The following is a 17,716-nucleotide window of genomic DNA, read 5'->3' as shown; positions in this document are numbered from 1 at the left end:
TTCGTAATGACATATTGCGAGATCAGGCCAAAAAGCACTGGATCTTTATGAAGCCGTATAAGAGGTAAAAGTCGCTTTTGCAGACACTCCTTAACATAAATTTCTTGGTTAATTGTACCAGTGCTTACAAAAGGATCACTTTTGAAGCCGCATTGGCAAATTGCCTGCCAATGAGAAACTTTTTGGGAAATTTGTCAAACTTTTTGTTTTTATATTTATCTGCAACATTGCCTCTTTTATTTGCAGTGTGAAATTCGCGGCCCCGGATTTGTTTAAAATCGGCTTTTACGTACGATTCGTCATCCATAACAATACAGCCAAATTTTTGTATGAGACTGTCGTACAATTTCCGAGCACGTTGTTTCGCCAACAAATTTTGCTTACCGTTGCGATTAGGTGCTGCATTCACTTTGTAAGAACGTAGTCCTGCTGTTTTGCATACTTTTTGTATATACGAAGACGACATGTTTAATTTTTTGCCGATATCTCTTACCGAAAGTCCAGGATTTTTCTTAAAAGCAGATAACACTTGCTTTGCCTTAATTTCGCAAGCAAATCCTTTTTTTCTGCCACTACCAGGGTTCCTTTTTAAAGATAAACATTCATTGTATTTTTTAAGCACATGAGTAACGGTAGACTTTGGAAATTTTAGCTTTTTTGCGATGTCGTTATGGAACATGCTGGGATTTTCCAGCTTTTTGCGCAATATTAACTTGCGATCGATTTCTTTCTTGGTCCTCATTTCTACACTGATTTTTGTTACTAAAAAGAAATTATGCAGTAAGGTGGAAAATGCTTCCAGCTTTTTAAGTGTCTACCGATTTTTATTTTAATGTTATGATTAACCGAGCTATGCTTGGTTATGTGCGACCAGTTTTTTTCGTGTACACTCTTTACATAGGTGATTTAAAAATTTTAAATATTTTTTAATATTGCCATGAAACGAAAGCGTGTAGTGTATATTTTACAATACAAAAAAAAAATCTGCCTTCACATTTAGGTGCTTTGGCTAAAATCCGTTTTTGTGTGCACACAGGTAAAATTCACATTAATTTAAATGATAATTAGAAAGAACTAAGAAATCGGTCGGTATTTTTCTAAAAGAATTTTGTACATTACTTATCTATCCATGTTGAAAGATATACTTCAGTGTTGCATAACTTCCGACGACATGGATATAATTTAGAACTAATTATATTCTGGAGTAAAATGTCCCACCAGTCACAACGGAATGGCCCATGCATTTTTTTCGAAAATTACTTTTTCCCCCCTATAGTTGTACAATTTACTGGATATTTTTTATTTAAAATTCTAAAAGTGGAAAAACTCCTTTCCCGTAAAATTTGGTTTCTGGCACATACGATAATTTTGCGCCAAGGGGTCAATTTATTTCAACAAATACGATAAATACCATATTATTTGGATACTCTTGTTTCTACCTGCGTTTAGCAGGTTCCGCGGTCGCCAAAATTGGAAAAGGAGAGGATTTCTAGTAGCTTTTATTTCCGCCTTTGGAGAGGGAAACAACTAATAATTCTCGAAAAACTTTCTTTTGAGTAAACGGGATGCATAAAACGGTCGATCAGACCTAAGAACGGTACTAAAAGAACAGAAAATTTCAAAGACAGATTTCCTAGTGGCCATGATTCGAAATTGACCAACTCGTGCAAGTTTTTAATCAGAAATTTATTCGACTAGTTAGTCAAGACTTTCCCTATAGGGTAAATGCAAAAAAGTATACTTCTTGCACTTTAATGATCGGCTACTTATATACGAATGAGTATGTATGCAAGTAATTCGTTCTACCGTCAAAAGACAATGACAAAATTATTTACCTTTAATTAAGGGGGTGGAACGATTCATAAAGGCCTTTAGTTAAATAAACTGCCAACAATTGGCATAGAACGTCCGAATAATTGAATAAACCCTTTTGTTTTTTTAAAAAGCATAATTGATTGGCTCTATTGCGAGTGAAATAAATACTCTTTATAATAGATAATGTAGATATGTACATATAGTCACTTTTTTTTGTTAAAAGTTTATATTCCTGAATGGATGACTCTACGCCCATATGATTATCTCTATGCGTGGGATTCTATGTGTTTGGTTATTCTAAACATAGTTCCCAATAAAAATAAACACTGCGCAGACATACATACATACATATTCGTATGTAAATAGACATATGTATGTATATATATGTATAAAGACATCTGTATATCTAATTATTAAGTTTTTCTTGTTTATAGTACCACCCATGCGCAAAATATAAATGTGCATTAGGGTGGTCCAAAACACGAAAGTCGGAATCTTAATGCACTCATCCTCTAGGACTATTCTATATCGAAAAAAATAACCCCTATTTTTTATTTTTAAATAAAAAAATATTTAGTGGTCGCTTAATGCGCTCAAAGTTTTCCATGTATTTTACATGGGAAAAACAATTTTTCCTAGAAATGGTATCGAATTCTTAAAAATAAATATTTTTCGTTCAGAAAGCTCTGGTTCTCTTCAGGAGACTTCCAATAACAATACCCAATTGTTTACTTAACCAATTTTTAATACTAAAGGTTTTTTATTTATCCCCCCATTGCATTTCTGGCATTTTCTTGGGGTTTTGGTGGACCTATAAAATATAGTTACTATGGAAAAATTGTTAAATAGATAATTGGGTATTACTATTGGGAATCTGCTGAAGAGAAACAAAGTTTTCGTTTCGAATTATATTGTTTTTCAAGAATTCTATATCATTTCTACGAAAAGTGGTTTTGCCCATATAAAATACATGGGGAACTTTGAGCGCCTTGAGCGACTTCTAAATATTTCTTGATTTTAAAATAAAAAAGTAGCGGTATATTTTCTTTGCTATAGCACACTCCTAGGGGGTGAGAGCAAATAAATTCCGACTTTACTTTTTTAAATTCATTTTTTTTTTTACCACCCTAATGTGCATACTTACATATGTACGCTTGAATATGCGTATGCATGGTTGCTTGGTTGAAAGTGAATTGATTTAGAGAAAATTCTTAAACTTTGCTGAATTGTTCGAAAATAAAACTGTCTTTACACGGGTCGATTTCTGCCGACTGGAAAATTGACTAGAAAATGTACTAGGCTTTCCGACCAACAAAACATAACGGATTCTCAAAATGTCTGTAACACTGTGCGACAGCCAAAACCAGCCCGAACTTTGATAACATTTTCTGAAAGTATACCCATCCAGTAATAAAACACTCGATGGATTTGCAAAAGATAGCTCGTATTTTTATTTTATGGCCTGCTAAAGTTTCCATTCCCGGCCGCCTAAGAAAATTTCAAAAAAGTGAAAAAAAATGGTTAAAATAAATGTCTGAGCGAAATTAAAGGTTAAGACATACATACATATGTAGTAAAATTTCTTGGGAAATATTTTCGTAGAACGTAGGGTCGTTTTGACCCTAACTTTAAGGAACCCCCCAAGCAACAAATTTGATAGTTCGCTAGAGGATTGATATATTCTAGGAATTTATTTTTCGGAAAATTTTACTAGGGGTCTTTTCAGGAAATAACTTCATACCATCAACGTAAATTTGTCTAAAAAATTAAAATAAAAAATCTATGCCAAGAAGAAATAACAGCCAAGCTCAATATTGAAAAAAGAATTTGAAAAAGATACATCGAGTTTTTTACTACTGGATGGGTATACTTTCAGAATATGTTAACAAAGTTCGCACAGAGTAATCGAATAAACAAATTAATTTTAGGGTTGCATCGGTTCGCCGTCGACTGGCAAAAGTTGAACGCAAGTCTATTTTTGTCGGTTGAATTGCCATCTACGTGTAAAGGCAGGTTAAAAGATTCATAAAGCTAAATAAAATGTAAATGAATTGTATGTAACAGTAGATAAAAAAATAAGTAAATTCTTCTTCTATTTTGGTGGAGCTCAGTAGAGCACGCCGGTGGTTTCTTGCCTGTGCCCACTTATGACAAATGGAAATGCCCAGTCCTTCTCCGATTGGTCTTCCCATCGTAGAGGAGGTCTCCCACTAGCAGATTCCGAGTTAAATAATTTAAGGGCTTGGGCATCTGTATCCATTCGAGCGGCATGGTCAAGCCTGCGAAGCACTAATATTTTAATCCACTGCGCTATGTTTATGTTGCTGTCAAGCTCATATAGAATTTATAAGATTTACGTGCGCTGGGCCTATTTGGAATACGGATGGAGAAATCGACTCTGACTTTATTCAAAAATTGACTTTTTGCTAAAGAGACTTGACTTCTGGGAATCGAGCTCAGACGTTTCAATTCAGCTAGAACCGACTCTCACTCGATGACTTTTCGATTTTTTTACATTCTATTGACAAATCAGTCGATAAATACCTAGCCAGCAAAAATTCCCAAAAATGGATCCAAAAAGGATAAAAATTGTGGAAATGAGAATGTTATTCCATTTACCGATTCCATTTTCGGATACTTTGACGATCCGTTTTCCCACTAAAGTGTGCGGCAGAAACTTATGTACAGACAAGTAGGGAAAGTTGTTGTGAAACGGATACGTTTTTGGGTGTTTTTCTGAAATTTCTCGGATTTAATTTTTTCACTTCACAGAAGCTTTTTCAGGGTTCGCTATGTCACTGCGAACTACGTATACATGCTTTCAAATAAACAAATAAAATAAAATTTTCAAATAACTTCATACTTATCGAAAGTTTCGAACGTTTTCTGGGTACGAAAATGAATGACAATTGTAGTCGTTTTCTATTCGGCTCCGCTTTTGGAAAATTGGCTGGGTGTATGTGGTTTTATCAATTATTAAATTTGAAATTTAAAATTGTAAGAAGTTAATTTAAACCATAAAGTCGACTATCAGATGCGATTAATCGACTTTAATAATCGAAAGCCGTTTGCATCCCTAATTGGCAAATATAAAAAACAATTTTTCTTATGAAAAAATTTGTTTATATTGGAAATTTAGGTTAAAAGCAATTTTTCCACAATTCACGTCCGATGAGAGAAAAGTTTGAACTTAACATGTTTCAAAATCTTATCAACGCAATCCAAATAATGACAGGTAGAACCTACTTTCACGAAATATTTTGGCGGAGGTCTTACAATAAAATAAATTTTATGATTCCGGTGAAAAGCACGCAAATTTTTTTGGAGAGTCGTACTAATGTATATATTATAATACTCAAACAGAGTTCCGAGAAAAGATACGAATTTAAAGAAATCTTACAAATCAAAATACCTTTGAAAGATTGATAGGGGTGCATATAAGAAATTGGATTATTTACTATAAACCGTTTTCACGCATCTATCCAGAGAAGATTGGGTAGAAGTACCTACCAAAGAGGAGTCCCTTCGCCTCCTACTTCTGAGGGCTACCATGTGGGTGCTTATGAGGATGTCCTAGCACTTAGGAAAGGTGCCCTTGCCCTTTGGGCCATCAAAGACCGAAAACAAGCTCGAAAATTGTCTGAATATGACATCCATCCCGGCTACATCAGAATGCGTCGCTATTAAGCTCATATGGGTTCCAGGTCATAGAGGTGTTGCAGGCAACTATAGGTCGGACAAACTGGCAAGACAGGTTGAGTAGTTGTCGCCGGTTAAAGAGAGCGTAAGGCTCTTTTAGCCATATTTTGTTCGCTGCTGCAGATACGGCTATCCAGTCACTTTAGTTAAGTTCTGCTAGCCACGGGCGTATCAGAAGCGGGGTGAGAAGCACCAAGAGCTAAACAGCTTGCATTTCTTTCGAGTAGCTGGCTAATGCTAAGTGGAATCTGTGTGGCTATGTTCTTCGGTTGCTGAACTCAACAATTGTAAAGCCTTGAAACTGGAGTTGGTGATAGAATTTTTCTATTTGATGACATTTTTATGACAGCCACACCATCTTTCGCCTCAACACGTTTATTTGTCGGCCACAATTACTAATGGCAGGATATACACATCCCTGTGTCAAAAAAGGACGGTTCTGCCCTAACATTCGATTTTTTTTTCCGAAAATACAAGCTCACAAAGTCCGCATATTAAAGATTCATCAAAAAATATTTTCAAGTCCAAATGTGCAGAGCAAAAGAAAATAGCTCATTGCACAGATTGCATATGTTAACAAATAAATAAAATGGCTTAGTAATTATCGTCTCCAGAACGTTGAAATGTTGTAATATAATAACTAATTTAATATCTGGCACTTTTCTATCTCAAGAATCGCCACCTCAACATTACTCAGATAATAATTGTGAGCTCTTACAAAATCTCTCTCGTTTCCTCCACCGGATGCATCCTATTTGTTATCATAACAAAATCACGAAAATTGTGTAAATAAAATTTTAATTGCACAAAATAAAAATAGCTAGAAAATAGAATTTTTATAAAAAAGTAAGTGAATACAAATTTGCTTAACAACTCACCACAATGCCAACCGCATAGCCAAAAGGCAAGCAATTCGCCAAAAAATTCACCACAGTACATTTTTCGAATTTCACTTGCCACAACAATATTTTCAAATGAGCAAGTAATTACATACAAACATACATACATACATACATACGAACTTATACAATATATGAACACACTTCCGACCATTCACTAATGGTTTTCTGTATTTTCGCATCGCTTTTTCATTTCAGTACGAGTACGGCCGCGCAACGCTCATAATACCCCAAGCTTACCCCAACGACGCCGGAGTGTACGTATTGACAGCTAAAAATTTAGCAGGCGAGGCATATAGTTCGTGCAACGTCATCGTTAAAGGACGTCTCCCGAACGAGACATCGGACTCAGAGTTGGCTTCCGATATGGAACCGATCAAACCATCGGTACAATTGCCGCTGAAAGATGTATCGATATTCGAAGGTAAACCGGTGCGTCTTGATTGTGTTATTGTCGGTCAACCGGAACCCGAAGTCATCTGGTACCACAATGAGCGGCCAGTCAAGGAATCAGCTGATGTGCAGCTACTCTTCCAAGGTGATCGGTGTTCGTTGATCATACAGGAAGTGTATCAGGAAGATGCGGGTAACTATAAGGTCGTCGCCATCAATTCGGCTGGTGAGGCATCGAGCAGTTGTGAGCTAAAAGTTACCCCGCTGAATATTGCTGAGCCTGCGACGCGTGCACAGTCCGAACGTCAGTCGGTGCCAAAGGAAACATTGCCGAAATTCGAGAAATTCCTTACCGATGTGCTGGCGGATGAGGGTGAAACGGTTGAGATGGAAGTAATTGTTAGTGGCGATCAACCCTTCACTGCCAAATGGTATCTGGCCAACAAAGAGTTGAACGAGAATGAACGTATTTCGACAATCGCCAATCCTGCCGCGGGTATGTTCAAATTGATTCTACGAAATGTGGTTGCCGACGATAGGGGCGTGTACACGGTTAAAGTTTCAAATAATGGAGGCGATGCTAAGTGCTTCTCGCAACTAAACGTTAAAAGTGTAAATGCGCCAGATCATCAACGCAGCCAGCAAGTGGAACCTGTAGAGAATTTAACTTGCCCTGAATTCAAAGAAATCTTCTCGGACAAGCAGGCACACGCTGACGATATGGTGAAGTTTGAGTGCATTGTGAAGGGCAAACCGACACCCAAAGTGCATTGGTGTTTCAACGATCAACCCGTGCATGGACACAATTTCCTAGTGTCGACAAGCGGCGACAGACAAGTGCTCACCATACAAAAGGCCAACATTGATACAGTGGGAAAAGTTAGCTGCATAGCCGAGAACGAAATAGGAAAAGCCACATGTGCAGCTTTCTTGAGCCTCCTGGGACCAGGCATGCAGCCGATAGCTGCCACTAGCGATCTACAGACCACCACACAGGAACACAATACCGAGTCGTCGCGTGTTACCATGAAGAAGCAAACCTTCACTACCACTTCAACGTCACAAATTAGCTCTTTTGAAGGAAATATCCCACAAACCGAGATACATCATTCCTCGGCGCATATCGATCAATCGCTAAAACAGCTGGGCGCACAACGACCCGAAGTTGTCGAAACCCATCACTATCAGGAGTTGCACAAAAGCAAAGACATGTCCGCACCAAATGTACAACAAAAATTGTTCACTCTGGTTCAGTCGGCAGGCAACGGACTGGGTCAGCCTGCGATCATCAGCAACACTGGCGTAGTGGTGCCTGAATCGCCCACGCGCCTACGCAAACAAATTGCGCCGCGTTTCACCACCCCGTTGACGGGTAGAATTGTGGATCAGGGCACAGATGTGGCAATGGAAGCGATCTATGACGGCTTCCCCTCGCCCGAAATCAAAGTGGAAAAGAATGGCGAACAACTGTTCGACAATCGGCGATTAAAGATTGAAAATCGCTGCAATCGTGTCAGTATCGTGCTGAAGGAAGTGGGTGTGGCAGATGCGGGACGCTATGCAGTCACCGCCACAAATACGATGGGACAATCAACGAGCACTGCCGATTTGGTTGTGAAGAGTAAGTACAACATTTGTATAAGTAAAGAGTTATGTCTGTGGATAAAAAGAGGATGCTCATGGAAAATTTAATAAGAAGAAAAGTGCGATAATGTGGCATCCATTAATTAGAAATTTGCAAAACAACATACAAACTAAGTAGACCACGAACACCTACGCGCAACTGTGGGTGTCTGTTCATATGTACATACACAATTATATCCATCCGCAGATGCATACTCGTACATATGTATGTATGTGTATTTGTATTTATGAAGTTGGTCCAAACAAAATATCTACATAAATATGTATTGATTCCACGAACATGTCGATAAACATTTCAGTTGCTCTTTAATGCTGGAAAATTAGAACAGTCCTAATGGCTTTTTATTTAATTTGATCAGTTCGCGGGTGGCGGGAAGTCAGTTCAGGGCCACAGGCAGCAATTTTCGCACAGTCAGGCAAGCTAACTGACTAAACAGCCCCAGCATTACAGCCAAGCCATAAGTATCATCACCGCCATCAACATCATCTTCATCTTCATCTTTAGCTTTAGCTTCGTAAAAATGTTTATTTTATGAGGCTATTTGCCAAAATTTAAACATTTTTTTGTTCGTCACTCGATGTGTGCTGCTGCCTTTTGAAATAGGCACACAAAGCTCAAACCAATCGCATACATATGGCAAAGAGAATCAAAGCGTAACAAACTTGAAATTCTCTAAATATCAGTCTGCAAGCAGCATTTCAATGTTTCATATTGAATTTAATGATTTTTGGCATTTTAAGACAAAATGTAGGTGAATAAATAGAAAATAATAAAATAGCCAAAGAATGATGTGGTTGCTGGTGGTGGTCGCATGTGACGCTTATGCAGATGATGTTGGCAATGATGAGGAGGTACACATACACGGTGCATATTGTGCTGAGAATCAGTCACAATTTAAAATTATTTATTTATTTAGCCATTATGATATCCGTCGGTCAACTGTTGCCGCCAAGTGTGTACGTGCATAAGTACATATGAATTATAACACATAAAAAGTATTAAATAGTGCACTCATATTTTCAAACAATTACCAAAATGTTGGGTAGAAAATAATTTTCATATTGGTTTTTGTTATAATTTATTTTGGATTTAGTGAAAAATAAATATTTAGTTATTTAAGCAGTCAGAATAGTTTAAATTGATGAATGAGACGTATATTAACTACGAGTAAGAGCTGCATTTTTATTTTCCCGGTGCAAGGTTTTAAATGATGAAGAAATTGATGTGCTTTGGCACGAATTTCCGTCATACCTTGCCATAGTCATTTAGAAAAGTGTAAAAACATAAAAATTTCAATTTATGTACATCTGTCGTTCAAAGAAACAGCTAGTCTAGTAACTTCACATTGGTCCTATACAGTGCTGGGCAGTTCAAAACATAATTTGACAGAATTTTTACAGTTCTGGCTAAAAAATCTAAAACTTCTTCACAGATTCTAACATAGCTCTTCAAAACGTACCAAAATAGTAGATAAAAATTAGGCACTCTTACAGTTTTTTTTCACTTTAGCAATTTTGGGAATTCTAATAATAATTTCGATAGCTTAAACAACTTTTCCATAAGAAACATTTGCCAAAAACTATTTCTGTTTTTGTACATATAGTAGTAAACAAAACTATTAAGTTTCAAAGTAATACTCTAAAAAATGAATTTTTGAAATTTTTTTTTGTAACTCAGTAAAGGTAGTTTTACCTCAAAAATTTTCTGACATGAGTTAGTAAATTAAACTTAAAAATCTATTAAAGATACTATGTTAGCTTACAAAAAATCTATATTACTTAAATATTTATTCTAAGCACTTTATTTAATTTTAATTTTGCCTATTGGACAAAGCACTGTGCGCCAGTCGTTGCTCTTCTGTGCAAACAAAATAGTTCTCCCGTACCCTGTTCATCGCTAAAGAAACTTTTCTTCTTGTTTGCTACCAAGAGCAGAGACACCTATGCATACTTTTAGGGCTGAAGCTTTTATGTCCATTCGTACGGCATGGCCGGCCCAGCGGAAGAGCTATATTTTACTTCGCTGCACTATCTCTATGTCGTTGTAAAGCTCATGCAGGCCCTCCTTTGATCATCTGCGGCCGCCAACGTGAATACCCGCCAAACAAGATACATTCAAAAAAATTACTGGACACCGAGTTACCGAATACCGAGCTCGGTGTGAAGACCCATATTGTTTCTTACGTTTCATATGTAAATAAATTTACAAAAGCAGTTTCGGAGATTAGCGTAAACGAACACAGTGACACGGGATTTTTATATATTAGGATAATTTTTTAAAAGAAAGACTGTACCCCATAAGTTTTCCCATACTAATTTGGTTCAGATTCGATGTTTGGATCATGAACAAATTAACGGTAATCTTAAATTTTTTGTATGAGAACTGAAGACGGTTTGGTTTTTCGCTTAAAAATTACTTGTTATATATATATCTGTCAATTTAATTTCCAATTGTATGTATGTGCTGTGCTAATCGTGCGACAGCTAAAGAAATTATCGGCCCGATTTATATAATTATTTTGTACCAGTACGACAAAAGAGAAACGCTGGAAAAATTTACCAATCTAATCTTAACCTAAGACAAATGGAAATAATTTTTTTCTTGAATTTTTCAACGAATTATAATTGTTTCTAATAGTAACATTGCAGTTCATAAAATGCAGTGCACGCTGAAATGATTTTTTCCTTTATTTTCCTTTGCAACAGAAACTATTTTCCCACCCGTTTTCGGTCGACGTTTGCAAGCACAAGTTGTAAAACGAGACGAAAAGATTATAATGGAAGTTGAGGTAACCGGTTTGCCAGAACCAACAGTTGTATGGATGAAGGACGAGAAACCAATACAAGAAGCGGGTGTATCACAGCACCGTCTGCTTTCACAAGGCAACTCCTACAAGCTGATCATTGAGAAGGGTGAGTGGCTGGCGGAATTTGAAGACGAACTTACTTAATTAAAATATTTTTTTAAATAAACGAATAATTAAATGTGTCTATTGTTTACAGCTGATTTGAATGTGCATATATCACTTAGTTACATATGTCAGAGATAATTGAAAGCCTCGTTATTTTCCGGTCACTGTACAATTTTTGAAATAATACTAAACTTTGCTCTTATAACGATTTCAGGAGAATCCAGTGACTCAGGCAAATATATGGTAAAGGCCACCAACGCCGGTGGTGAAGCGAAGAGCATTGCCGATTGTGCGATACTCGAGCCAACACCAGAACGTTTGCAGGAAGTTGTCAAGACTATCGTTTATGAAACACCAACTAATTTAAAAACTGAAGTAAGTCTGCATGTTCACTCTTTCACAAAGACTTAATATGTAATAAAAAGTGACAACGAATTTCACTATCGAATTTCATTTAAAAATTTCTTATTTATTTTTTTTTTACTTATTATTTAATATCAACTTTAATAACTCTAAACATGTCACCTTTTGCATTTGTATAAGTATAAATATTTACCAATAAAACCAATAACTGAATTTATAAACAATATCAATTGATACATACATTTAACATTATATTTAAATTAAAATTATTTGTAAACTTTTTCTCTCATTGTTTTTTCGCCAACGTTACCAATAAAATTGAATTGAATTGTTCGATTTTCGACTCGCATTTTCGCTTTAAAAAAATGTCTGTCCATATCCAACTGCTTCTCTCATTGCTTTGTGGGGTGTTTATTTGAAATTAAAAAAAAAACACGCAAACCATCAACATTCGATTTCCTGCATCAAACCATTTTACATGCATCCATTGCACTCCAAAATCCGTATTCAACTACCATCATCCCAACTATCAACCAAACATCCACCGCTGACCTATACCAATCTTTAGACCTTCGCAAAAGAGCCACCGTCCTTCCAAACGACACAAACCGATATTTCAACCTCATCCGATTTGCATGGCTTATCTGAGTCGAAAATAATAACTGAGCATCGTTGCACCACCGAGGCAACAATGCGTCTAGAACACAAGCAAGCTTACTTAGATCTGCCCGAATTGAGCGAACGTCCAAAGACGCCAATAACTGCCACCAGCATCAGCACGAACACGGATCTGCCCGATTGGCAACACCTGAAATCGGTATCGACCAACACAGACATCGCACGCTCTAAAACTGGCGCCACGCAAACTCCGCCGCAAGTTCCACCCAAACCTTATTCAGCCTCTAACACCACTGCCCAACCACCACTTCCACAATCCATACAACCACCCCAACAGCCACATTTCCAACCCACGCTAAGCACAGAACCCGACGGTATCAGAGGCGACGCTGCGACTTTGGCGTCTTCCACAACGACCTCAACATCGAAATACGAAAGCTCAACAAGCGAGAAAAAGTCCTCATCTTTCGAGTTCTTCAAGAAAATTGAAAGTCAGGGTGGCACGTTGCCCACGCCACCTGGAGAAAAACAACAGCGTCAAGAGATCTATGCAACGAACAAGCGAACCACACCGTTTGTAATCTCGCAGCCAACCGGACCGCCACAGGTAGCCTCACTAGCACACGCGCTCGAGGAAGATCTCAAAAATTTAAATCTTGTACCCGGCTCACCACCAGAAATTTGCTATGTACCCAAGTTAGACGCAGCTGGCGCCAAGCCTCAAGTGTTCAGTGAGCGCATTAAAATATTGGAAGCTTCACAACAATCTCCCAAAGAAGCTCCGCCAGGTGGAATACGTACTTTACCGCTTGCGCCCGTTAGCCAAACGTTCAAACATGAAACCACCGTATCGAAGGAGGTAAAAGTTGAATATGGACAACCGATTATGCGTCCAGCAGCTACACTGCCAGCACCACAGCAATTCAAGCGTTCGCCCTCACCTAAACCCTCAGCGGAGGGTGTGGCAATGTCAAAACTTTGGACACCAAATCATTTGAGCGGTTACGAGAGTTGTACAAGCGACATAGAACAATCCTATAAAGTAGAATTGGAGACACAAGCAAAGGCAGAAAAGCGTGAAATTCAACTACAAAAGGTACCAACGCCGGCTCCGGACCTAAGCGCCCCGTTCCTCGTGAAGGAGGTGAGCAAATCTATTACGATACCGCCATCAACGCAGCGTGAAAAAACGCCTCTAGACGATATTCATTTGGAGCCCGGTACGCCGCCAGAGATTTGTTTTGCACCAAAACCGGAGGTGCGTCGCCACTCTGTGGTCGAGCAAATGGAAAGAACTTTAGAACAGAATCTCCAGCAAGGCCCAACCAAGGTGCTACCAATGTCAGTGCCTACTCTCACACCTGGACCGGTACCTCAAGCACCTAGAACACTTTCGACGGCTGGCTACAGACCACCGCCGCCAGTTATACCCACGAAATTGACCGTTGGGCAATCTTATGAGAGTGATTATGAGAGCGATCGTTGGAAGTATAGTGGCAGCGAATCCGATGAGGCATCATTCCGACCAGTTGGTAAAAGCGTTACGGATGGTTCGGCTGTTTCGGTACCGATTGCGCCTACAACTCATCACTCATTCAAGACAAGTGGCTATGCTGCAGATACCGAGGAGATTTCTAGTTTTCGCAAAATGGAATCTACACAACAGGAAAGTCGTTCATTTTATGAGTCTACCTCCAGTTCAAAAGCTACTCAACACCAAGTGACGCATACGCCACCAGCGCCAATGCCTTCAGCGCCAATCCAGACACCACCACAACAGCAATATGTACCACAACCGGCAACAAAGCCAGCACCAGCGCAACCGGTCTATCAGTCACCGCAATTGGAGATGCAAGCACCGGCACAGCTCTATTACACAAGCAAGCAAGAAGGTGGTCACGAGAAACAGGAGTACTCGGACAAAAATGAGTACAGGCGAGAGGAGAAGGTTCGCTTGTTGTTGTTGTTATTGATGTTGTTCTGTTGCTACCACAATTTTTTATCTAACGTGCAACTTTTTAATTTTTTTTTAACATACATAGATTTTTTGTACAATTTATTTGTTTAAATAAGATAAGTATTTGTATATTTTATAATTTGTATAGAGGAGTTCTGCATAGTATGCTTCAGCCAGCAATAGCAGCAGTATAAGTTCTATGTCTTTCGGCATTTAAGCTCTGTAAAATGAGGCCTCCTCACTCGTATCACTGTCCAGCTTTCGGGAGATTGCAAATCAGCTCCTTGGCTCTGCTTTCCTCTCCTCACTGAAAGAAATAGCAGACAAGGAACCGGTGCAGTGCATAATGACTAAGATTTAAGCCTTGACATCTTTCTTGGTACTACTAACGATCAACTAATAGTCTATGTGCGATCGCACGCATCATCCAAGCTAACCTAACAAGGGGCTACAACCTACGTTCAATTCCAATGCTCAAACAAAGGTAGTCTATTTTCATTGCAAAAACTGAGGGTAAAAATCCCTTAAAACTCGCTGGTGACAGCTGTACGCAGTTAAGTTTACGAATTAACGTCGTAGCCAAAATGCGAGAACATCTTTTTTCGATGTTTCTCGGGATAGGAATCTAACATACTTAGGTATACTTAATAGGTTCAGTTTCTAGTGGACGCTCAAAAGAACCGCAGTTCATGAAATAATCAGCGAGATCGGTGACTTGAGCACCTCTGGGCCAACAGCTAATCAAAAGTGGCGAAAATTATCCGAAATAAAGTTCTCAAAATTCATTGAATGGACTAGACTTTATAATAGTAAGAATAGGTTGACGCTTACACAAAGCGTTAGTGTTTGACCAAAGCTTCTCCTCCGATTTGTGGCGCGCGCTATGATGTCACACAAAGAGAAAGGCCATTTAGTTTTACGCCGACTCCGAACGGTGATTGTATTTTTATGAGAAGCGGTTTTTCATGGCTGAATACAGTCGAAGTTTCGCCATTGCCTGCCCAGGGGCGAATCTGACTTCAGATTCGTAATCAGCGAACGCCTAAATATCCCTTGTATGAAGTCTCATTAAAATCGATTAATGATTTCATATTTTCGAAACTTTTGATGAGCTACTGGCCCATAGCGAAGTGTCCCGGTACTCACATGAGTTCATGATCCTTCCATTTGGCAAAGGAGTTCAGCCTCTACTTTCAATCTCAGACTATTCTTGGTGATGCCCGAGTGGTTTTGGAGGCATTTAGATCAGTGTGGCTACCCTCCAGCAGACCCTGATTAGAACTCCACTCCATCCTTCGGCAATAATACAGTCCGCTGCTATGGAAAGACCTTTGATTGGAGATAGTTATCATTATACTTACCGAAGCAATAAAGCATACGAATTTACCCTCCATTTTCCAGCCAACTTTATTCTCATTTTCAGCCTTGGAGCCATCGGCATATAAAGTTTTTACCGAGTTCCCCAAGGGATTGTTTGAATCACTTTATAGCTCCTTGTAGGAAAGCCACTTCCTTCCAATACAGACTCCAGGTCTGGGTATTTCTCTGTCAATGTTCTAAGCAACTTCTTGTATCCAGAGATCCTATCATATTTCCTAAATCCATCCTCAAGTAATATATTCGGTGCACCCCCATGGATTGCTAAATCCAGGAGTAATAAATCCAGTAAAGCTTTTGGAACCATTCTTGGGGTCTTACTCATGGCATCCGTAATCCCTCATTTGTAGTTTGTTTAACATAGAGCCTCTGGTACTGACGCCACATACTGAAACAGAACCACACTGAAACAGAATAAGTGACGATCGGTCTGACTAATGCTATGTATACCCAAAGTATCATAGCCAGTCTCAGACCGCAGGCCTTACATACTAAACGCTCTGTCCGAAACTGTCCGAATGCTTTCAGTACTCGATTTACCTTCAGTTCGACGTTAATATTCCATGTCAGCTTCGTATGTTAACTCTAGATATATCACTTTAAGTAAGTGAAAGACATCTAAACAGCGTTGTGTCCTGCCAATTTTCCCTGCCGCGTAACAAAATTAATGTTGTCTTCATTCAATCTCACTCAGGATTCTCCGTATCTTCACAAATATCTACCGTAGAGATTTCCATGAAGCCAGTGCACAAACATCATCGGTACAAGTTTCGATGTGATTGCAGTATTGCGTCTTCCCCAGCCTATACCATGTTACGAGGGCCTTCTTTATCCCCCACAGTCACCAAACTTCTAGAAAACATGGAGTGTATCCACTTTAGGATTGTTTTGGGCACTCCAAGCTCCTGGCCGCAGAGCACATATTTAGTTAAAGTGTAAAAAGTAGCGATGTGAATATATCATCAAAGAACCCCGATCTGCATCGTCCTGCTTCACGCCCCTCCTCGAACTTTGTAACAAGGCGGTGTAGAGCTGAATAAGAGGAATTTTCGCACTAGTATGAACAATCTCAATGTCCATCAAATCCTTTTATCTCAAGTACTTTTCCTTAGTGCGATCCAAGGGCACTTAGCTTAAATGATGTCCGCCTGATTGGCCTGAGACTTTTTGCTAGCACATCCTTTTGTAAAGTATATGTATATCGATGGCCACGAGGTGCTTTTCTCAACTGGTCGATAATCTCAATTTACTCTTACATTTATACTAACTCAGACGTGCCTATTGATTTTGTCTTATGTTAAGCTGTTAAGTTACGGGGTTAAGTCTCAGTAAAAAGACAAGTCTTAGTTAGAACAGTTTGGTTGAGAGTTAAAATGCAACAATCGTACTTGTTTGATTTAGTACAAAATTACAATAATTCATCGAGGTAAGATAGTTCAGCGCACGGCATTCAAGATAAATTGATGACTATTGACCAATTAGGACAAAGTAGCTCGGGCCATCGATATGCAACTATATAAGTAGTAAATAAATATTTAAACAGGAGCTTTGCTGCTATTTATTTCTGTGTTTAGTTATGTAGTAGTTTTTTTTATAGTGTTTTGTGTTGGCTCAAAATACCCACTAATGTAGCAATTAAATCATAGAAAAAATCATTGTAAAAAACATAACATGCACGCAAAGCAATAAATCGCCACAAAATTCATATTAAAATCATATTAGTTAGAACAATGAAAGCATCATAATCACTTATAGCAAAAAAGGATTTCATGCATATGTATTTATACAACTAAGTATCATATAAGTATATATTATATATTATGAAGTTCACGTGCACCTAAAAAAATTTTATATGTACGTATATCTACGTACATAATATATATACAGTGGGCGTCAAAAATAAGTATACTCTTACGTTTTAACGATTTTGTTTCTTTATATTTTCCATACCAAGTTTTTCTAATTTTTTATAAAAATATAAGTATTTCATTCAGCAGCAAATACCACAATAATCAGTTCTTTAGTGTAATAGAGTTCAA

At 38.3% G+C, this 17,716-nt stretch overlaps 1 protein-coding gene across 1 annotated transcript in view; it reads left to right on the top strand.

The window, feature by feature from the left end:
• Positions 1–17,716, top strand: part of LOC118747282 (titin homolog) — a 111,257-nt gene that overhangs the window by 81,959 nt on the left and 11,582 nt on the right. The window contains exons 10-13 of the mRNA XM_036481284.1: positions 6,612–8,427; positions 11,157–11,363; positions 11,577–11,737; positions 12,294–14,291. Of these exons, the coding sequence (XP_036337177.1) occupies positions 6,612–8,427; positions 11,157–11,363; positions 11,577–11,737; positions 12,294–14,291 (4,182 nt within the window). The remainder of the gene's footprint in view (positions 1–6,611; positions 8,428–11,156; positions 11,364–11,576; positions 11,738–12,293; positions 14,292–17,716) is intronic.

Source organism: Rhagoletis pomonella, unplaced genomic scaffold (genome assembly GCF_013731165.1).
Source record: "Rhagoletis pomonella isolate Grant_MI unplaced genomic scaffold, Rhpom_1.0 Rhpom_scaffold_00011, whole genome shotgun sequence".
Lineage (NCBI taxonomy): Eukaryota > Metazoa > Arthropoda > Insecta > Diptera > Tephritidae > Rhagoletis > Rhagoletis pomonella.
The sequence above is the reverse complement of the archived record's forward strand: the minus strand, read 5'-3'. Positions and strand labels throughout refer to the sequence as shown.